The sequence below is a fragment of the Mus caroli genome, unplaced genomic scaffold, assembly GCF_978045245.1.
Source record: "Mus caroli unplaced genomic scaffold, Mus_caroli_1 scaffold_8, whole genome shotgun sequence".
In the NCBI taxonomy this organism is placed as follows: domain Eukaryota; kingdom Metazoa; phylum Chordata; class Mammalia; order Rodentia; family Muridae; genus Mus; species Mus caroli.
The window spans coordinates 115,243,163-115,266,901 of NW_028227263.1; the positions used below are offsets into that span (position 1 = coordinate 115,243,163).

A 23,739-nucleotide genomic window follows, 5' to 3' on the forward strand; every position below is an offset into this window, starting at 1 on the left:
TCTGAAGGCAGCAGGAGATTGTCTGCTGCAGGCAGCCAGTAAGAGGGTCTCTGGATCACATTAACCACGCATAGTCACATATATGAGATCTCAAAGCCCTGTCTCTACAATGTCACCCTTCCTCTAACAAGGCTATACCTCCTTCAATAAGGCCACACCTCTTAATAGTGCCAGTTCCCTTGGACAAGAAAACCCAGACCTATGTTCTGCCATGCGGCTCATTAGTTACCTCTCCTTCAGTCCGAACATCTGTTCAGTCCTCCATGTCTGGCTGGTGAATCCTCCTATGCCAGAGGCTTTCCCAGAGTTCCTATCTCTGCCCAGAAGTCCTGCCTATTTTCTCCTCCTTTGCTATAGGCGATTAACCTTTTATTAAACCAATCAAAAGGTGGGGGAGGGAGTGTTTACAAACTATGATGTAGCCATCTGAATAACAGTACCAAGTCCTCTGCACTCAACTCTCTGCCAGCTCAGAAATCAGCATTTACATAATACAAAGACAGCCTTTACACAGTGCACAAAACCCACCCCAACAGATTGTAGTAGCTTTAACTGTGACTCAAAACAAAGCCTCTTGTCCTTGAGTTGCTTTTCTCAGGGTGTTTTTATCACAGCCATAGTTAAAATAGACAGTGTTAGAGATGGGGTGGTGGGAAACCAGAACAGAGCATCCAAGAATGGGGGGAAATAGTATCTAGCACATGCAATTGGAATCTCTGAGAAAAAGAGAATGCAGAAGAAAAAAAAGTTTGAAGACATAATGGTTGAGGATTTTCCAAACTTAGTGAACCAGAGATTCAAGAAACTCAGTGAACAGTAGCAGTCACAGCGATTCTCTCCTGGTCCTCTCTGTGCCCAAGCCCAAGCAACTCTAAAGGTCCTGCCCAGTGCTCAGCCACTGGCTATTGACATGTTTATTGATGGATCGAAAACCAATCGGGGACAAGGACCTTTAGCATTTGGATACTCAGATTCCCAATTGAGTCAAAGCCTTAGAACCAATCTCCAACAGCTATTGGCCATCAGGTCTTTATTACAACCAATCAGCAGTGAGACAACCTCTGATACAGTTCTAGATGCCTTTAAGTAGGTGAGGAAGGACGGATATTTACAAAGTAGAAAACCTGGTGATGAGCCACAGATAACACCAGAGTTCTGCCCGCATTTAGTTCTATGCCGGAACAGAACCAACAGTTGAAAACACAGCAGTGCATCTTCTCACAACGTCAACAAGGTTATACCACAGACTGTAGTTATCAATGCAGCTTTCTGAAACCACAGAGGCAACTGTGTTTTAATGACTTCTGTTCTTTTTGCCAGTTCAGCTTGCTCAGGACCTCCCCCCCCTAAAAAGAAGAGGAAATGAGCGAGTCTGAGGTAAATATTACATACTGTCTCATCCTCTGCTTCTTCTTCTTACTATACCCGGTGCCATGCATTTGGAAGGTCTGTATACATAAAATGTTTTTGGTTTTGTTTTTCTCCAGAGGAAGTAGCATTAGAAGATTAAAACTAAGGGAGAGTTCCAGTGTGGCTGTTCTATGAAGTCAGTTCAGAGAGGTTAAAAGCTGGGTCTCAGGTTTTAGTCTCATTCTTTTAGGTAACGTAAACCAGGGGTCAAGTTTATCATATCACTTTCACTATTTATAAGGCTAAAACCAATAATTTCATCACAGTAACAAGCCTCTCATTGGTGCCTGGGTCAATGAGAACAATGCTTTGTGGCTCTTTGCAGTTGGTAAAATCTGCATTTTTTTTGTTTCTCTGTTTTGACTAAAGATGAAATAGTTTCTGTCTAAGTAGAAACTATTTGGAAGGAGAATCAGAAGGAGGACAAATGAACATGCGCAGCACAGTAAACACAGTCTTAGAGCTGCCAATGGTGGAGCATGTCACAGCACTGAGGGAGCGTCTCTAAACGGTCAAGCACTGCAGTAAGGGAGTGTCTCTAAACGGTCCAACACTGCAGTAAGGGAGTGTATCACTGCTACTCACAGCAGGAATCCCATCAACACAGTGAAAGAATCAGGAGACTACATTACACTCCAACTGACCCATTCACATGAAGTTTGTAGCTATAGCTGATTAAACCGCTCTAACCTCCCCGGCAGTGGCTGTGAGCTCCTCTCTACCTCCCCAATGTTGTGGATTCTCAAATGAATGACATACACACACACACACACTCTCTCTCATACACTCACACAGCCTTATATTTAATATGCCCTAAGCAGCTAAGTGGCGGGGCCACTCCCAAACCTTCACATGGCTAGCACACTCTCCCTTCCCATGTTCCTGAATTATTACTTACTAAAACCTACATTCCAGCCTGGCTGCCCCAGCCTGCACCTTCCTGGACCATGATCCCCGACTCTTACACGTTGGCTATCTCTCTGTCCTGCACTTCTAAGGCCTAATCCTTCTACTTCCCTAGCATGGCATGCAGGTCTCCTACTTCCCTGGTCCCCTTGTCTGCACATCCTAAAGTCCCACCTCTGTCTCCCTGCCCACCCGTTGGCCACCGGCAACTTTATTTGCCAGCCAGAACCATCTCCCATGCTGGGCATGTAGCTAAGGACTATGTTGAACTGTTCCTTCCAGGACTACAGCCGTACACTGCCTCACACAGCAAACTGTTCGGCCTCTGACACCTCTGCAGAGTCAAACTTGGTTGTGGTGGATTTGGCTTAATGCTTGCATTATGGGTTCCCAAAATGCATGAGAATTCAGCAGTTCAGCTAGGGGAGCTCTATGGAGCATGAGAGACACATGGAGGCTCTGAAGGGTGATGCGGCTGCAGAAAGGGAGTCCGCAGAGCCCGAAGTAGCTCTGGAACAAGTACGGGGGTGGGGTGGGAGGAGACAAGTCTTATGGGAGGATGCTTCTGAAAAGTGGACTCATGAAATTAGAAAGATGATGGGGGTGGGGAACAGGGATAGGGGTGTAAAGTGAATAAATAAGTTAATTAATGGAAGATGGTGGAACACAGCCACACATGTCAGAGAATGATGCTACCCTTTGTCACAGCATCTCAGTCAGCAAGCTGCAAGCACAAAGGCTGTGCCTGATGCGCCATGGGGCTGCCAGTGCCGATGAGGCAATATGGTGGCCTGGCTGGCCTGCATCCTACAAACTCAACAGTTGTGCCCGGTGAGCCGTGGGGCTGCAGGAAACAAGGACAGGGTGGTAGGCAGCATCCTGGAGCTCCCTTGGAAACATGCCACTGCTGTATAGGGCTGGTCCTAAACCCTCCAGCATGGAGCCGCTGTGGCTGCAGCCTGTGCTGCTTGCACTGCTGGGAGAGTGAAAGCGTAGGGCTGGGGTGCTGCTCACAGGTTCCCAGCACAAAGGTCAAGCCTGGTGAGCCCCCAGCTGGCAAACACTGAGGGCAGGGAGGTATGCAGCAGCTAGGAGCATGCACAGAAACTGCCCCTGGGACATCCTGCCTAGCCACGTTATCACCCTGACTCTGGGCAACAGCAGGTTATCAGAGACAAGTCTGGGCGAGGGCCCAGTATTTTTGATGACAGGTGATTCGTTACAATGAGTATTTGCATGTAAATCTATTTGGGCAAAAAATAAACCGTGACACGCTGCAGTTCCCAATGTTATTTATATGTAGTAGAGAGGAGGAAGGATGGAGGAATGGTGCAGTTGATTGAGCAGCGGAGAGAGGCAGAGCTGGAGACAGACCCTGATGACAGATGTGAGAGATGGCTGCTGTGGACAGGGAACGTGGCTAATGGTGTTGTGCGGCAGCCTCAAACATGCTGCGCCCGGGCTCTGAACAACAGGATTTTCGAGATGAGGAATGTTTTCTGAATTGGGCCTCCTCGAAAGATGTCTATGGTCCATGCTTCCCCTAGAGGCCACAGCGGTATCCATGGTCCACTGCCCCAGGCTGTGTTGAAGCCCAAGGTTCCTGTGGATGTCCTGGGTCCTACAGCAGCCAGGGGCCGTGTTAGTATCTGTATCCTGAGTTACCACTGAAGGCCATTCGAATGCCAAGGGTTTGTGTGGCTGCCTGATGCCGTATTGATGTCGTGGTTCATGCTGCCACTGAAGTTCATGTGTAGGTCCGTGGTCCTACTGCAGCTGGGAGGCCTTATTGATGTCCATGATCCATGTTACCACCGAAGGCCATTTGGAAGCATGTGGCCTGTGCTGTCGTCTGAATTCACGTTGATGTGTATGGATGGTGCTACTGCCAGGGGCCATGTGATGTGAGTGAGCCCATGTTGATGTCCTTGGCCTATGTTAACACTGAGGGGTATGGGGGTGTGATGGTGTCCTGGCCTGTGCTGTGGCCGAGGGCCATGTTGATGTCTGTGGTCTGCACTGCCATTGGAAACCATGCTGATGCCGGAGGCCGGGTGCTGTCACCAGAAACCACACGGAAGACTATGATCTGTGCTCGCACTGACTGTAAAGGGCAACGGAGCTACTTTGCAGTGGTAGCAATGGCGGCACATATACAGTTGAGAGATAGGAACATGGAATAGAAGGATTCTGTGACAGCATACCCCACCTCCCCCCACACTCCCAAAGGAACAGCCTACAAGGAAAATCATCAGTGGAGCTTTTTAAAAACTTGATAAGAATTCTGGGGTGCAGCTCTCTACAACTGCAGGCTTCTGGTGGGGTACGGGTAGAGAAGGACTCTGTTTTCTTTACAGGGCTGGCCACTTGGAGTTTGACTGTGCTCCAGTGAGTATCTGGGTAACACAAAATGGACTATTTTTTAAATTTTATTTGGGGGAAGGTCACAATGCGGGGGCACAGACCTTGGAGGACTGAGAAGTGAGTGTGTTGGGGTACATGATATGAAATTCCCAAATGATGAAAAAATTATGTATAAAATTTCATATTCTTGCAAGGCATGGTGGCTTGCTCATACCTTCACGTGCAGCAACACTCTGGAGGCAGAGGGAGGGGATCCTGTGAGTTTTACGGCAGCCTCCCTCCCTCCCATCCTGATCCATCCCTCTCTGTCTCATGAGAATGCAAACAAGAGTCTACAGGATTATAATAAAGTGTGATATGATATAATCAGGTAAAGCAAACACTAACACATCAGAGTAGGACAAAACAGACAGGAGGAAAAGAGCCCCGTCAAAGGCACAAAACAGATACAGACTCAGAGGAAACACTCATTCACACACTCATGAATCGCATGGAAATGCTAAAGTGGAAAACATAACATATACCCAAAGGAAATGAAGGGTAAAAAGAGAGAAAAGTATATAAATAAAATAAAAATAAAATTAATCCCAGCAGATGCAGAGGTGGGTTGATCCCTGAGTTCAAGGCTACAAGGTAAGTTCTAGGAAAGCTAAGGCCAGGGCTACACAGAGAAACCCTGTCTCAAGAAAAAAAGCAAAAACAAAAAAACAAAACAAAAACCCGTGACACAACATTATGAGACACAGGCCCTCCAGAGATGCTGTTGAGTTCGTTTTCTGTTGTCCATCTCCTGTGGGGCACTCAGACTACCCCTAAGAGTGATTTGTGTCCATAGTGAGACGGGAATTTTATTACCACATCAATATCACTGCTTTTTTCGATCTTTTAAAATTATTTCATTGTTAATTTAATTTTGCATGTAAAAAATTCATCCCTGTTTTCAAGAGTTTCCATTTGAACGCTGTGCTGTTAAGGAATGTGTAGTGGCTTTCTGAATCTCGTTTGCATCTATTATTACGGCTCCCTTCTGACCTATTCTGTTGGTGAGACTGTCCATAGGAGTCTGATGTGCTTTCCATTTCTAGTGTTTCGCTGTGGCTCTTCTTCAGTAGTTCTGTCACCCTGAGTTCCTCTTTCATGTCCTGTGTCTCCGTCCTTATTGCATTCAGCTGTGTGTGTGGTCTCTTGGGATATTTTCAGGCATCTGTTTTGTTCTTTGAGTTCTTTGAACACACAAATCCTTCTAAGTTATTTTGGAGGTGGTTTCATCTGTTTATTTTCTCTGGGTGCCACTACTGTGGAGTAATAAAGATCTTTGGGGGAATTCGGTTGCCTTGTTTTTTTGTGTTACTTGTGTATTGTGTTGAGACTTGCACATCTGGAACTAGATGGTTGGTTGAATCTATTTCCCACCTACCTTCCTTTTATTGTTTCAGAGTGGACATTTCTGGGTTAGCAGTCTTTTTACAGTCTTCACTGTGAAAGGGTACTGGGTTATTATCACCTGGTAGGACTGTGTGTGTGTGTGTGTGTGTGTGTATCTGTCTGTGTATGTGTATCTATGTATGTGAGTGTGTGTATGTGTCTATGTGTGTGACTGTGTATGTATGAGTGTATGTGTGTGTATCTGTCTGTGTATGTGTGTCTATGTATGTGAGTGTGTGTGTGTGTGATGTATGTGAGTGTGTGTGTGTGTGTGTGTATGTGTCTATGTGTGTGACTGTGTATGTGTGTGTGTGTGTGTGTGTGTGTATTTAGAGTCTGGGTAGGTGTGCTGACTTCACTTAAGGAAGGTTCGGGACAGTAGCATCTTAGGCACTGTGATTACCAGTGTGATGGGCAGGATTGAAACTTCCCAACATGCTGAATTCACCATGACAACAGGCAAGGCCAAAACCTCCCTAGCACTCTGTGCTCGCTGGGGAAACAGGCAAGGCTGAAGTCTCCCAGGTATGCTTGTTTATTGGGTGTCATTTTTCTCTATAGCTGAACAAAATTCTACTATATATACATACCACTGGCTCTGTTTTCTGGTAACTGGATATAAACTGACTATATTGCTAATATGACGTTTGCTTCATCTTGTTTAGAAAGTGGGCAGTGCTTTTTATAATGTCGTCTTTCTGAATTATATCTGAACGAGGCTTGTTATGTTTTTCCTACACCATTAGAATGGATAACTTCAGGTTGAGTGATGCGTATTGTTACAGGGACTAGTGACGTTCAAAGACGTGGCCATTGATTTTACCCAAGAAGAATGGAAGCAACTGGATCCTACTCAGCGGAACCTATATAGGAATGTGATGCTAGAAAATTATAACAACTTAATCACAGTGGGTAAGATAATGTACCCTTTCTAAAATAGATGGGATTTTTAATGTCGACGAGCCTTGCCTTGAGATGCCTTGAGATGCCTTGAGATGTTGCTGTCCCTGCCGCAGCTTTCGAAGGAAAATCTTTGGTGGCATTTCAGGGTACAACATTCTCAGAAGTTAGTACACCTGGCTTTCCCAGGCCCAACTCAGAATCCAGGGTTGTTTGTGTCACTCGTGTGTATACCCAAACCAATGTCATTCTCCCCCCGCCCCCCACAGGCCCTCCACTCACCAAACCTGAAGTGATTTTCAAGTTGGAGCAAGAGGAAGAGCCTTGTGTGGTGGAGAGAGAAGTGCTGTGGAGACCCTGTCCAGGTTAGTGTGTGGGGGTGTGTGTGTGTGTGGGGGGGGGACCAGCCAGGTAAAGCGAGAGGACCAGTAAGTGACTGGCCTGAGATGTTTCCTAAGGTAGATAGATTCCCACAGCGTGTAGTAACAGTTATGTGAAACTAAGATGTTCTCTTTTTAAAAAATGTTCCCAGCACTTGGGAGGCAGAGGCAGGTGGATTTCTGAGTTCGAGGCCAGCCTGGTCTACAGAGTGAGTTCCAGAACAGCCAGGGCTATGCAGAGAAGCCCTGTCTCAGAAAAAAAAAAATTTAATTACATTTTTTTGTGTACACACGTGTGTGGGTGTATGTGTGTTATGGTGCATATGTAGAGGTCAGAGGACAAGTTGTACAATCAAATTTGGGACATCAAGCTGGTAGCAAATGTCGTTACATGATGATGATCCATTTCATCAGCTCAAGATGTTATTTTTCAATACTATTAAAGTATGTGTGTATGTGTGTGTGTCTGTGTGTGTGCAGACATGCATGTGGAGGCCAGAGGACAATCATACTTTGAGGTTCTGGGAGCTAGGACTGTTCTATCTTTTTGGCAGTACACAGTTGACCTTGAACCATCTTTCTTTTCAGCTGTTGTTAGTGTTGCATTGAGACAGGGTCTTACATAGCCCGAGCAAGCCTTGAATTGCTCTGTTGCTAACACTGGCCTTGAATTTCTAGTCCTTCTGCCTCCACCCCACAAGGGATGAAATTAAGGCACAGTCTGTAATGGTTAGCCATTGTGTGTTCATTTTTGAATGTTTGGATATTTTTGATTATTTTTGCCTTAGGTCTTTTTTCAGTTTAAAAAAGTTTTTAATATAGTTTTCTTCTTTTATTACATTTCCCAAGTAGCTATTTATGTACATGTGAGGGTTATTAAAATTAATATCACTTTCTTTTGCATAAAACAAAGGTAATTGGATTTCTAAATATCTACTTCCTTTCCTGGAACTTCCTTTTAAAACTGAGAAGCTTGGAGACACGTGTGGGTCTAGAGCACAGCTCAGCAGTCGGGAGCACAGGCTGCTCCTCGGGTGGCCGCTCACAGCTGTCTGTGACTACAGTTCATGGGACCCAGTGCCCTCTTCAGGCTCCAGCGAGCATTAGGCATGCATGTAGTGCACTTCAGTGTGTGCAGGCAAAACATAAACAAAAACAAACAAACAAACAAACAAAAAACATATATGAAATGAAATACATTTTTAATAATTCTTTTTAAGATTTAATTATTTTATATATGTGAGTACACTGTAGCTGTCTTCAGACACACACCAGAAGAGGGCATCAGATCCCATTACAGATGGTTGTGAGTTGCTGGGAATTGAACTCAGGACCTCTGGAAGAACAGCCAGTGCTCTTACCTCCTGAACCATCTCTCCAGCCCAAGTGAAAATATTTTTAAGATTACACTAAAATCGAGATATGCATTTGAAATTTGTTCACCTGTGGGAGCGTTGTTTTTCAAGTGTCCTTGGTATTTCAGTACCAGAACAGGAACCACCAGTGGTACTTCTTTGCTGTCTGTTTTAGGGGAGATTTTGGGAATTGACGAGCACCAGAAAATCCAGGACGGACAAGTTTTCGAGGGAATAGTGGTGACGAGTGAAGCCAGCGAAAGTCCGGAGAAATTCGCAAGTACATTTTTCCCAAACGCAGACTCCATTCCTTCCATACACAGTTTCTTTGAATGTGACAGTGTTGGAGAGTGTTTAGAACCCAATTTTGGCGATGATGATAATGTACAACACCTGTTGCCAGAGGAACCGTTTGACTATGGTGATGCTATGCAGCCGTTTCACACCAGCTCGCCCCATTTTGTGCTGACCCCCTTTAAGTGCAACCATTGTGGAAAAGGCTTTAGTCAGACCTTGGACCTCATCAGACACCTGAGAGTTCACACAGGGGGGAAACTCTATGAATGCCACCAGTGTGGGAAAGGCTTTAGCCACAAGGAGAAGCTGATCAACCATCACAAGCTCCATAGTCGGGAGCAGTGTTACGAGTGTAGCGAGTGCGGGAAGACTTTCATCAAGATGTCAAATCTCATTAGACATCAAAGGATTCACACCGGCGAGAAGCCATATGTGTGCCAGGAATGTGGGAAATCCTTCAGCCAGAAGTCGAATCTCATCGATCACGAAAAAACTCACACCGGAGAGAAGCCTTACAAATGTAACGAATGTGGAAAATCCTTCAGCCAGAAACAAAGCCTTGTCGCACATCAGAAAGTTCACACTGGGGAGAAGCCTTACGCGTGCAATGAGTGTGGGAAAGCCTTCCCTCGCGTGGCTTCCCTTGCTCTGCATATGAGGGGCCACACAGGGGAGAAGCCATACAAGTGTGATAAATGTGGGAAAACCTTCTCTCAGTTCTCCATGCTCATCATACACGTGAGGGTCCACACCGGGGAGAAGCCTTATGAGTGTGGTGAGTGTGGCAAGGCTTTCTCTCAGAGCTCGGCACTGACGGTACATACTAGAAGCCACACGGGCGAGAAACCCTATGAATGTAAGGAATGCAGAAAATCCTTCAGTCATAAGAAAAACTTCATCACCCACCAGAAAATCCATACCCGAGAGAAACCTTACGGATGCAATGAGTGTGGGAAAGCTTTTATCCAGATGTCAAACCTCGTCAGGCACCAGAGGATCCACACGGGAGAAAAACCTTATCTATGTAAGGAGTGTGGCAAAGCCTTCAGCCAGAAGTCAAATCTCATTGCTCATGAAAAAATTCACTCTGGAGAGAAACCCTACGAGTGTAATGAGTGTGGGAAAGCCTTCAGCCAGAAGCAAAACTTCATCACCCATCAGAAAGTTCATACGGGAGAGAAACCTTACGATTGTAATAAATGTGGGAAAGCCTTTTCCCAGATCGCTTCCCTCACGCTTCACCTGCGAAGTCACACGGGAGAAAAGCCTTACGAGTGTGAGAAGTGTGGGAAGGCCTTCTCCCAGTGCTCACTACTCAACTTACACATGAGAAGCCACACAGGGGAGAAGCCGTACGTGTGTAACGAGTGCGGAAAAGCCTTCTCTCAAAGAACTTCCCTCATCGTGCATATGAGAGGCCATACCGGTGAGAAGCCCTATGAATGTAACAAGTGTGGGAAAGCTTTCTCCCAGAGCTCCTCGCTCACTATCCACATCCGGGGTCACACGGGCGAGAAGCCCTTCGACTGCAGCAGCTGTGGGAAAGCCTTCTCTCAGATCTCTTCTCTTACGCTCCACATGAGGAAACACACAGGCGAGAAGCCCTATGTCTGTATTGAGTGTGGAAAAGCTTTCAGCCAAAAGTCGCACCTTGTCAGACACCAGAGAATTCACACTCACTAGAGACGCCGTGACCACGGTGAGTGTGAGGACTGCCTTCCAATGAAGTGAACACCTCATAGCACGCGACACAATCAGTTCTGGCGCTGACTGTAGGAAAGCCTTGGGAAGGTCCCACGCATCTGTTAGAGAATTCCCACTGCGGGGACCAATTATATGAGAAACTGTCAACAAACACCCAGTGATATCAGTATTCTCTTTCAAATCTGAAAGAAAATATCTACTGTCAATCAATGAACTCGAGCTCCTTGCTGATATATTAAGCAAGAGAAGGAGATTGGAAAAAGCAAAAACAATAACTTTTATAGGCAATATGAGACTATGGGGAAGTAGGTTTTGAATGATAATGTATGTGCCAGGAAGAAAATCTAAGATAATTAGGTGACATGCGTACGAAGTTACAAAACGTGCTGACAATGCAAAAGACCACTTGACAAAGCAAGTTAGAAAGTTATAAAAGTTCACGAACCCTTCCCAGTCTCTCCCTTTTCCATACTTCCACTCAAAATTTACACATCAGTTATAAAGGATTTCATGAACTGATTTCAGAGTAATACGGCAAGGGAAAGGAGCACAAATAGCAAAAACAAAAAATACAGCAAAAAACAAAACAACAACAAAAACCAGTTTTTAACAAAACAACTAGGGAAGATGTTCACTCTCTACTAGATTATAATTATTTAAAGTTTTTCTTATTTAAACTCTTTTGAGTGAATAAACTTTTGGAAACAAATTGAAACCCAAGACTTGGCAAATTTCTATCTGCGTGGTGCTACTGAAATCATTGGAATAAGTCTAGCCTGTTCAATATGTTTACAAGTCATGTGACCAAACATGTTACTTGTTAAACAAAGATACACAGACTCCATCAGGCTGGTGAGACGGCCCCACTGATAGGGGCTTGCTGCCAAGCTTCACAGCTGACTACGATACCCAAAATCCACATGGTGGATGGAAAGAACCGACTTCTACACTTGTCCTCTGACCTCCAATGGCATGCCATGGTATGCATGTATACACACACACACACACACATACACACACACACACACATACACACACACACTCAAAATAGGAAAGGTAAAATTCTAAAATGCTGGAAATAAAGTGAAACATTGTTGCTTTAGCGTAAGAATATTAAAAAAAATAAACCCTGCAAACATGGAATAGTCTATTTTCTTTTAGTGTATTGGACTCAGAAGTATCCATGTGTGTCTGCAAAGGTTTATCTATAAATGTTCCCAGATTCATGGCTTGGTTTGCTCTAAATGATTTGTAACATTATCATCAATGCAGAGGTGGATCAATATGTTTATTTCTGTGATAGGACACTATTCTTTATTTAAAATATACAAAATTCACATGTAGTTACATGGCTGGGTCACAATATTTTGAGAGGAAACCCCAAAATATTCAATGAACCATGGTATAATATTTGTAAGTTAATAAAGCAGTTCAAAGAACAGTGCTGGATGTTGCTCGTGGTCCATTTATGATATTAGTTGCCTTTGAAGCTTTAGAAAGCTTTTATAGAAGTTGTTACATTGATCTGTATTACTTCAGTAAGAGAATAAAAGCAAATATTATAGTGCTAACAAGTCTGTTCATCAAATTAGTTCTGAGGCGTTAAAGGTCCTGTATTTAGTTCCCATTTTTACTAGAGTATGTCAAATGGGTGTCGAAATCATGGGCTGATAGAACCCATTTATAGCCCTGTTACTTTATATTTAATCTTCTTTACACAAGCCTGATTTTAAGATGTTTTGTCTTTGCTCAGTTATGGTTGGATCTGGGATGTTTCCCCCAAAGAAGGTCCCCAAAACAACAATGTTCAGAACTGACCTGGTCATGAGGGTTCTGACCTCTTCAGAGTTGAATCTACTTACAGATTCCTAGCTGATACCAAAAGGTGGGAGCTGTGGGAGGGGAAGCCCACGCAGGCCACCCGAGGAGCTGTGGGAGGGGATGCCCACGGAGGCCACCCGAGGAGCCGTGGGAGGGGAAGCCCATGCAGGCCACCCTAGGAGCCGTGGGAGGGGATGCCCACGCAGGCCACCCGAGGAGCCGTGGGAGGGGAAGCCCACGCAGGCCACCCGAGGAGCTGTGGGAAGGGAAGCCCATGCAGGCCACCCGAGCGTGCCTTAAAGTAAGAACTTTCTTCCTCACTTCAGTTGGTTTTTTTGTAGACATTCTTGTCATAGTACCAGGAAGCTGTCTACCTCGTCAGAACCTTTATCGGGATAATGCCGACCAACAGCATAAACCATTTGAGGCTAGTTTAAAAAAAAAAAAAATGGAAGCATTTATCTTCAACATAGCTCCTTTCCCAGTTGAAAGTAGTAGAAAAACAAAAGACAATACTTGTTGGAATAATTGACTCTCCATTTAAAATGTAAGGTCCCGTTGCTTTTGGGCTGCAGTCAAAGAGAAAGAAGAAAAGGAACTGTGCACACGGTCTCTCAAGCCAGGGGCCAGCACCAGCGCCAGCACCACAGCGCTGGTGGATCTCAGCAGAGCTTTTTGAGTGTCTAGCTCGATTCCTTGTTTTCCTTTTAAATTATTGTGTGTGGGGGTGGTGGGGGTGGTGATGGTTTGTGGATTGTGTTGAAACACCTCTGTAGACCAGGCTGGGCTCAGACGCATGGCCTCTAACCGTCTGAGTGCTGGGTTTGCAGGCATGTGCTGCCATAATACCATGCAGATTCTGGATTCTTAAACAGAAAGGCATGTCTTGGCGATTTCTGTGCCAGGTGAAGGCTGGGTACAGGTAAAAAGCTCGCTCCTAGCTGTTGGCGTGAGTTTTGCATGGGTCCGATAGGAAGAAGGCTGGTATTCAAACCTGCCCTGTAATTCAGGCACTGCAGGATTAAGACTCTGGTTTTGGTTTTCATATACTTCAGCTCTGCAGCTATTCATTTTTCAGAGCAGACACAGAAATGCCCGTGACATCAGCACTGTGCTCAGCCAGCAACCTGAAGCCCTGAGGCCATGCTTTTCATCCCTGCTTTGTCCAGCACTGAGCGGAATTATCAGTCTTTCTCATGATGTTCTACTCACAGGCTTGAGTAAAACGGGCTAAGATGTTAGATACATGGTTACCCAGAAACTTGCCTTAAAACAAGTCAGAACAGCCTTAATTAGGAATTCCAGTGGTGCTGCTTGCATGTCCTCTGACACATCATTCCATGGGCTACCCATGTCCTCTGTGTCACTGGAAATGGTCATAGTGCCTTTAAAGCACACCACACCAGAGACTTAAGAAAGCTTTCAAATGCTGTTCTCTAGACCATTCTTGTTCCCAGAGTATCAGTCAGGGTTCTCCAATAGGACACTCATCCATACATGTATGCTACATGTAACTTAGATGTTACATGTTATGTATTAAACGTATGTGCAATATATAATTATTTAACAAGTACAAAAGGGAGCATTTTATTTTCTATGAGTTGAATATATAGTTTTAAGCATTTCACGGAGCTGCACATGCAGTTGCGGGGCTGGCGAGTCTGAAATCAAGGTAGCCTGTGATACTGGAAACTCAGTCAGAAACTAATGCTTGAGGGCCGGCAAGAGGGCCCAGTGGATAACAAATGACTGGAGTTCATTCCCTAGAACCCACATTGTGGAAAGAGAGAACCAATTGCCGCAAACTATCCTCTAACCATGTGTGTTGTGGCATGTATGTGAGAAAGCTTGTCCTTGGCTTACGGGAAGCTGGAGGGATGACCAGCTCAAGCATCACTGAGGACCAGATCCAGGGCTTTGAGTTGGCCCACCCCAACATCTACCTCACCTATCAACTCTTGGAGCAGGTGAAGGGTCCTGGCCTGCAGATCCAAAGCTGCAGGATCTCCATGACACAGGGCAACAACAGGAAATCTAAGAGGAGTCCCTATGAAGATCTAGTCTTGGTAGTGTAGCAGAAGCCAGAGGCTTTGAATCAGACCAAGGATTCACTGCAATGAGCATTTGCAAGTAAAGCTGTGTCGACAAAAGGGTGGACTTTGGACACACAGTCACACACCACAGATCACACAGCAATAGTTTTCAGGGAGGGGGTGTGTTAGAGTTCTCTAGTGACACAGAACTAATGGAATGGGTGTGTGTGTGTGTGTGTGTGTGTAAAGGGGATTTATTGGAATGACTTACAGGCTGCAGTCCAACTTTCTTAGATAGGGTTTTATTGCTGAGAAGAGACACCATGACCAAGGCAACTCTTATAAGAGACAATATTTAATTGGGGCTGGCTTAAAGCTTCAGAGGTTCCACCCATTATCATCATGGTGGGAAGCATGGCAGCGTCCAGGCAGAGATAGTGCTGGAGAAGGAGCCAAGAGTTCTATATCTTGATCTGAGGTCAGCGACAAGAGTGTCTCCAGGCAGCTAGGAGGAGGGTCCCCAAGCCCACCCTCACAGTAACACATTCCTCCAACAAGGGCCACACTTTCTAATAGCGCCACTCCCTGAATCACACATAATCAAACACATCAGTCTATGGGGGCCAAGCCTACTCTAACTACTACATTCACTCTCTGGCCCTCATAGGCTTTGCTCAAATGCATGATTGCATGGGCGCCACACCTAGCCATAATGTAAAATACATTGATTTCAGTTTCAAAAGTCCCCATAGTCTATCACAGTCTCAACGATGCTAAAAGTTCAAAATCTCTTCTGAGATCATCTAACCACTTTACTGTAATCCTCTATAAACATCAGAGCAGATCACACACCTCCAACATCACAGGATATACATTACAAAATGTCGTAGTGAGGAAATACTGGACCAAAGCAAGACCAAAAACTAGCCGGGCAAACTCCAAACTCTGCATCTCCATGTCTGATGTCAAAGTGCTCTTCAGATCTCCAATTCTTCTTATCTTTGTTGACTGCAACAAAATTCCTTCTCTTGGGCTGGTTCCACTCCCTGTTAGCAACTTTCTTCAGTAGATATCTCATGACTCTGGCATCTCTAAAATCTTAGGGTCTTCAATGCAACGTTTGGGATGCACACATGATTTCTGGGCTCCTCCAAAGAACTTGGGTCACTTCTCCAGCTCTGCCTTTTGTAGCACTCTACGCTCTGGTTGACTCTACCCCACTGCTATTCTTGGTGGTAATCCCATGGCATCTTCAATATGGTCTTCTGCTGCAATTAGGCTTCACCAATAGCCTCTCATAGGCTCTCTTCACGGTGCTGAGCTTCAAATTCTTTGCATGACCCCTTCAGTCCTGGGCAATCAACTGTAACTGAAGCTGCACCTTCACCAATGGCCTTCCCTGGCTTTTCACAGTGTCAAGCCTCAGCTGCTCTTCATGATCCCTTCTTGCCTTCAAAATCAGTACCAACTGGGTGACTCTTACACATTATCAAGCCCAGCTGCAGCACGAGATACAACCTTGGCTCTTTTTGGAACACAGCTTCTTTGTGCTCTCCAAACAAACAAACAAACAAACAAACAAACAAACAAACAAACCCACTTCCCAGAAGACTTCACCTCAGTGATGCTGGTCTCTTCTTAATCATCACTAATTTCTTAGCTCCAGCTAACCAGCATCAATTGTCCCAGAACCCCTTTTATTCACTCTAAAGCCAGAGCCACATGGCCAAAGCTGCTGAGTTCTGCTGCTTGCTGCTTCATGGTGTCCTAGGATGGAAACTTCAGGTTTGTTTGGAAAGTCAGTATGTCAAATGACATTTTCCTGGAGCAGGCATGTGAAAGAATGTTTTCCTGAAGCAGACTCATGTAAAAGGAAGTTTTGCTATAGCATGCACGTGAAAGGGCATGTGACGGAGTATAAATATGACCCCACAGATAGTGAGAGCAGAGCATTGGTTTGGTTTGCTCTGCCTTGCTATTCTTTGCCAACACACATGTATTGGTTCACCTTACATAGCTTGTGGTAACGCAGACATTGAGAGAAACTTGCCCAAGAACTGCCTGTGAGGTTCCTGTGGTAGCTTGCTGCTTCTGCAGGCTCCAGCCAGTTGGCAAGGCTGGCAGTTTCCTCAGGATTGAACTACAGCTGTTGGTTTGTGTGTGGTGTCTGCCTGCCAGGAGGACTCTGGTGTCTGCAGCTGCTGAGTTGTATTTGGTGTTTGCTTTGGGACTGAACTGCTGACAAAGAAGATCGAGCTTGCCCCCAAAGAACTATTGCTGAACAGGTCCACTTCCCCCATAGCCTAATAACTTTCCTCTTCCACTGCCTCTGGTGGGTGGTGGGCTAGAGGACAGGCTGAACATTTATTAAAAGTAGTTTGCAAAAAATTATGCTTACAGCTGAGCAGTGGTGGCGCACACCTTTGATCCCAGCACTTGGGAGGCAGAGGCAGGTAGATTTCTGAGTTCGAGGCCAGCCTGGTCTACAAAGTGAGTTCCAGGACAGCCAGGGCAACACAGAGAAACCCTGTCTCAGAAACAAACAAACAAACAAACAAAAACAAAAAATTATGCCTACAGATATCAAATACTGTATAAAAGCATTCTATGAACAAAGAGTAGAGAGTTTTCCTCTGGGCTGAAAAAAAAAAAAAAAGTTCTGAAAAACGTGGTCAAAGTTCTAACTAGTGCTCTAACTTATCTGGGACAACTTCCCAAGCCCAGCAGCCATTCCTCCTTCAGTTTCTAGGGAAGGACAAAGCCCCATGAGGGGAGGACTATGTAGGACAAAATGACATGGTAGCACTGTCACCCACAGGAGAGTCTCGAAGGCAAGGCCTACTTGTTCCTCTATCATCCTCATAGCCTTCCTATATGGGAGAACTCACCTGTTCCACGTAGCTGAAGAAAGGGCCACGCTGAAGCCAATCCCAGAAGCCCTGACTTATACTCATGATGTGTTGCTGGAACCAACAAAACTGAAGCTTTTCCTATGACCAAGAAGGCCATGTCCGATCTGGCCCTGGTCATCCTTCTGGTGTCCTACCCTTCTGTCCTTTGTCCAGCCCTCTCCAGACATACATCTTTCCTTACTGTTCCTCAGACACTATGGATACCACTTTCTGATTGGTGGTTTTGCTTTTCCTTCTGCCTGGAACTCACTTCTCCCAGGTATCAACATGATTCACCCTTTTCTTTACTCCTTCCTACCTGTACTGCTCTTGCTACAGAGGGACTTTGCTGCAATTTTTTTTTTTTTTTAACCTACACAGAGTTCTTTCTGGTTACCATGTTTTTCGTTAGCCTGATACTTATTGTAGTTTTAAAGATTTTTATTAATGTGTTTTTATTAATTATGATTTTGCTAATTGCTAATTATTAATTATTCCATGTGTCTCTGTGCCTGGACTATGTGTGTGCCCATGCCCACAGAGGCCATCAGTGGGTATCAGAGTCCCTGAAGCTGGAGGTCCAGGATTTGTGAGACAGTGATCTGGATACTGGGGGATGAACCTAGGTCCTCTGGAAAAGCAGTGAGGGCTCTTACACAGCTGAGCCACGTCTCTAACCTTTATCCCGATTCATTTTTATTCTTGCCTTTTACCCCCTACATTTCATTCCATGTCTTTCTACACTGTCTTACGAGATCTAAGACAGTCAGTGTTTGTTTGGTTTACCAGGATATTCCAGGGCTAGAACAACGCCAGAACTATTGTGAATGCTCTGAAATAAACACAAGCCATATTGTACAACCTGTAATGTACACTGTGACTACGCATGTCACTCATGCTACCACCTCATTTTACTGAGATGGTAGCTACTACTATCTTCATTTTACTGATAAGTAAAATTGATGTTCGAGAAGTTTAAGCAACCAATTCTAATTGTCTTTTTTTTTTTTTTAATTTCCTTTACATTTTAGTGTGTGTGTGTGCTTTTGCTTGCAGGTATACCTGTGCATCACATCCATGAAGTGCCCCAAAATGGAAGAGTGTTGTCAGGTGCCCTGGGACTGCCGGAGTTTAGGATGAGTTGTTATGTAGGTCCTGGGAATCAAACCTGGGTCTTCTGTGAGAACTAGTGTTCTAAACACTGAGCTATCTCTCAACTGCCAGTTCTAACTGCTAAGAGTCCAAAGGAAGTATGATTTAAGTGCTGGTCTTTCTCACCCCAGTTACCATGACAATGTGGATGTGAGGATCTCGCCAGACCTCACCCTTAGGTAAAGAGCCCCTGAGAAAGGGAGAGTAAGTTTTCTTCAGACTAAAACCCCGACAGGTTATCCAGTCTGAAGGGTGTTGTGGATGGCTTTGTGCTGCCTGTATTTTTATATAAATTCTGATCTCCCAGGAAAGGTTGTCTGGAATAAGGAATGAGTCACGTACTCAGGTGGCTTCTTGTGAACCAATCCCCTAATGAAGAAAGGCGCCAATCACAGGTTGAGTAGGAGGGAATTCTGGGATGGATGGAGGAAGAGAGGAAGCAGGAGGACTTTGGGAATGGGACAGGATATGGGTAAGATGTAGCTGCTAGAGTTTCCTGGTATCATGGCAGATCTAGAGGAATCAGATTTTAATAAGGCCTACAAGATTAGGTTTTAGTTGTTGCGCCCAAAGATTGAGTTACCATTGTCTCTAAACTAGATTTGTGTGTGTTTTCCTTCATGCAGTTGCTCGTCTGGGTTCAAGAGAGAAAGGTATGGCTGCAAAACATGGTTTTGACAGATGTGCACCACCAAGGCCGTGGGAGATTTGAAGCATGGGGTTGGCGTGGTAACTACCCACCAATGGGAACTTAGTGAGCTGAGTGGAGAGATTGTGGAGTTCTGAGTCAGAGTCTCCATGAGATAAAAACAGGGCCGGCCAGGCCACTGGGGCAGAGAGTAGGAGGAGCAAGTGCTGGAAAATTCTGGTTCTTTTTTTTATTATGTCCTTGTACTGGCTGGTTTTGTGTCAACTTGACACAGCTGGAGTTATCACAGAGAATGGAGCTTCAGTTGAGGAAATGCCTCCATGAGATCCAACTGTAAGGCATTTTCTCAATTAGTGATCAAGGGGGAAAGGCCCCCTGTGGGTGGTGCCATCTCTGGGTTGGTAGTCTTGGTTCTATAAGAGAGAAGGCTGAGCAAGCCAGGGGAAGCAAGCCAGTAAAGAACATCCCTCCATGGCCTCTGCTCAGCTCCTGCTTCCTGACCTGCTTGAGTTCCAGTCCTGACTTCCTTTGGTGATCAACAGCAATGTGGAAGTGTAAGCTGAATAAACCCTTTCCTCCCCAACTTGCTTCTTGGTCATGATGTTTTGTCCAGGAATAGAAACTCTGACTAAGGGGCTGGAGAGATGGCTCAGCAGTTAAGAGCGCTGACTGCTCTTCTGAAAGTCCTGAGTTCAAATCCCAGCAACCACATGGTGGCTCACCACCATCTGATCATGAGATCTGATGCCCTCAGTGTACTTAGATATAATAAATAAATCTTAAAAAAAGAAAAAAAGAAACTCTGACTAAGACTAGACCCAATGTCCCTCCCCCCGGGGCTGCTCTTCCCTGGCTTTTATAGGATTGTGTGCTTTCCCATCCACAGTTTTCAAGCCTGGTCCTTCTGCTTCTCCTGTATGGTAGCTCTGCCTCTTTCTTGGTGGCACCTTTGCCCTCAAATCCTAAAGTCCTGCCTCTGTCTCCCTGCCCAGCCATTAGCTGCTGGCAACTTTGCCAATTAGAACCAGCTGGGGGGTAGGGACCCTCAGTGTCTCACATGCAGAATTCTCATGCAGTTTTGGGAACCTATAACACAAGCATTAAATCAAATCCACAACACATATGAAGTTTCAGGCCAGTCGGAGCTACATAGTAAGACTCTGTCTCAAATCAAAACAGATACAAAAGGCTTTTGGAGACTAGTTCTTAAGAGGTACACTCCTGCTGGGCAATGCTGGTGCATACCTTTGATCCCTGTGCTCAGGAGGCAGAAGCAGGAAGATCTCTGAGTGAGTTCTAGGACATCCAGGGCTATTCAGTGAAACTCTGTTTCAATAAAAAAAAAAAAAAAAGTACACCTCTCTTCTAGTCATTTTTGCTATCCATTCAAGTTTTCTATAAAAATTACACTTTGTTCAGAATTTTCATATGTGTTACAAAGTTCCTAATTTTTAAGTTTTTGTTTGTTTAGACAGGCTCTTACTGCTTATCTCTTGCAGGTCTGGAACTCAGATTACAGACCACATTGGTCTCAAACTCAAGAGCTCTGCCTGCCTCGGCCCCAACGTGCTGGGATTTAAGGCGTGCACCACCACATGGGGAAAGGTTATTGAGGGCTTGGAAACATCTGTAGAGCATAAGGTTGTTGGCCTGCTTGCTGGGTAGTCTCTCAGGGAGACCAACTTCTCCGCCACCGAGTCTCCGCATGTAGCTCTCACTCTCTACCTCCCTGCCCTGCTCCCGATCTGCTTCCCTCTGCTTCTCTGTCCTGTCTTTTGTCCCAGCTTCAGCTGCTAGCACTTTCTTGCTCAAAATGCAAAGTTTCATAAACAGAAAGAGCTATTAGTACAGTGGGAGAGGTTCCTCCCCCATGGCAGCTTGCTAAAAAGTTCAAAAATTCACTACAGTTTCTCATTCTGTGTCAGTCACTTTTAGCCCTATCTCACCACTAAACACTTGGAGTATCTTTTTTGGTTTCTTATTATTTTATAGACTTAAAAAGTCATTTGTTATTGGAGACAGAGACATGATACACAGCCCAACATGGTATCAAGCTCTCAATCCTTCTGCAGTGAGCATCTCTAGGCATTACAGATATGAGGCACCACACCCAATTACTTACTCTTTAAAATATAATACCTTCTTCCTCAACCATGGGATCAAATGTAGATAAGGGGTTTGTTCTCTTAACTCATGTACAAAGGAATACTGTTTTAATACCCAGGTATTTAACCCTATTATTGCTGTCTCTCTGCCCTTCCTATTCTTTTCAAAGACTATGACCTGTTGTTTCCTTTGAGATAAAACATTCCATCCTGGAGGATGGTCAGGTTCTCAGCTTTCCTAATTCACCCATTTAATACAGATCCTCATGTTGTGATGACCCTGACCATAAAGTTATTTTCGTTGCTAATTTACAACTGTAGCTTTGCTGTTATGATTCATAATGTAAATGGTTTTGGAGATAGAGGACTGCCAGGGGGTTGAACTCACAGGTTGAGAACCACTGTTCTATAGGGAAGTGAAAATATTCCACTGTGCAGGAACCCTCCTTAGAGATCAAGAAGTAAACAACTCAAGAGCTTTAGGAAATCCCTGAAACTGACTAGATTCATCAGGTCTCTTGTAAAATACACATCTTCTTTTCATATTTCTTTTGCTACAAATAGCCTGCCCCATGTTGGGTGCCACTTGCAAAATATGTGCCTTTTCTTTTCTTTTCTTTTCTTTCTTTTTTTTTTTTTTTTGGTTTTCCAGACAGGGTTTCTCTGTGTAGCCCTGGCTGTCCTGGAACTTACTCTGTAGACCAGGCTGGCCCACAAACTCAGAAGTCCACCTGCCTCTGCCTCCCAAGTGCTGGGATTAAAGGCATGCGCCACCACACCGAGCTGTGCTTTTTCTTTTAAAGTCTCCTTTTCTTACAAACAGTAACCGGTTCTCCCTGCCAGCACTCTTCCCAGTTTCCAGCCCAGCCCCTTGAATGTTCCTCCCAGCTGTTCATTCCTCTCTTCAACAATCCCTTCTCCCAGTTTTCCCAATGCCAGCAGCTCCAAACTGTAACAACTGTTCTAGGCTAACTGCTCAGCTCAGCTCAGCTCAACTTCTCCTGGCTCAACTGTCTCCAGCCAGCAGTCTTCTCTTCTCACTTTGCTAGCCCAATTCACTTTCAACTGTTTCCTGAGGATATCTTCTCTGGCTCAGCTCAGGTCCTCCTGGCTCAAAGGTCTATTTTCATACTCAATCTCATTTCTTCTCTTCAGCCCTACTCAGTCGTCTTCCTTCCTGCACTGTCTTCTCTAACTGTACTCTCTGACCCTATTCTTCGGCCACTTGAACCCTATTCCCTTCTCTTTTAGCCTCTGTTGGCTTTTTATAGCCCCCCCCCCCCCATCCCAGAACTCCAAGGGCCCATTGACACTGAAGGTCACAGGGGCAAGCAGTTCTCTTAAAGGGACACGCATTCAAAATAAATCATACTACATTCCTCCTTTTCCAAGGTTATATAAGCAGTAAGGCCTGAGCTTAGTGAGCAGCCCGGAAGAGCTAACTGGTTCAGCTGCCCGCAAGCCCTTCGGGGGGGTTCTGGTTTCAGCTTCTGAGTTGTCCCCCATCCTGGCATGATCTTTTGGTGATGCAGCCACCTGAGTCCTTTCTGCTCTTGTAACCTCTCACTCATGCTTCCACATGCAACTCCAACAAAGCTCACTAGCCCACTGAGTAGAGCTTTGATGACATCCTTCCTTTGGTTTGTGATGGGGTCCCTATCTGAGGTGAACAGTACCTAGTTATACCTCCCCAGGAATACTGCTTCTACTCCCACACAATGCTTCTATGTTTTCTGCTTTGGAGAAGGAATAAGGAAAACTAGTCTCATCTCTTCCTGCTGTTTTGATAGCCGTGACTTCAACTATCCACCAAAACTTTTCAGAATCTCAGGCTGATGTTATTTGTACAACATTAAAAATTAAGTCTGGGGCTGGTGAGATGGCTCAGTGGGTAAGAGCACCCGACTGCTCTTCCGAAGGTCCAGAGTTCAAATCCCAGCAACCACATGGTGGCTCACAACCATCTGTAATGAGATCTGACTCCCTCTTCTGGTGTGTCTGAAGACAGCTACAGTGTACTTACATATAATAAATAAATAAATCTTTAAAAAAAAAAAAAATTAAGTCTGAAGATGGGTGTAGCACGCACACATTTTTAATCCCAGCACTTAGTGCAGGGAGATCTGTTTCCTACACAGTAAGTTCCAGTCCAGCCAGAGCTACAAAGTAAAACCGGTTAGTGAGGGGGGAGGGAGGGGAGATGTCTAGATAAAGAACATCCACAATACCCCTTCCCCGCTTGTAATTCAATAAGCAGTAGATGAAAGGCTTTATTTCATATAATTTGTTCTTCCATCATCAATCCTCCAGTTTTGATAATGGCATGTGGCAGTTAAAAGTAATTTTC

The 23,739-nt window shown here is 44.9% G+C and overlaps 1 protein-coding gene across 3 annotated transcripts in view; it reads left to right on the forward strand.

The window, feature by feature from the left end:
• Nucleotides 1-12,266, forward strand: part of Znf569 (zinc finger protein 569) — a 25,814-nt gene extending 13,548 nt beyond the window's left edge. For all 3 annotated transcript variants that reach the window (XM_085841895.1, XM_029479695.2, XM_029479696.2), the window contains 4 exons: nt 1,321-1,377; nt 6,891-7,017; nt 7,275-7,370; nt 8,916-12,266. In XM_085841895.1, the coding sequence (XP_085698021.1) occupies nt 1,363-1,377; nt 6,891-7,017; nt 7,275-7,370; nt 8,916-10,720 (2,043 nt within the window). In that variant the 5' untranslated portion in view covers nt 1,321-1,362 and the 3' untranslated portion in view covers nt 10,721-12,266. The remainder of the gene's footprint in view (nt 1-1,320; nt 1,378-6,890; nt 7,018-7,274; nt 7,371-8,915) is intronic.
• The last annotated feature ends 11,473 nt before the right edge of the window (nt 12,267-23,739 follow it).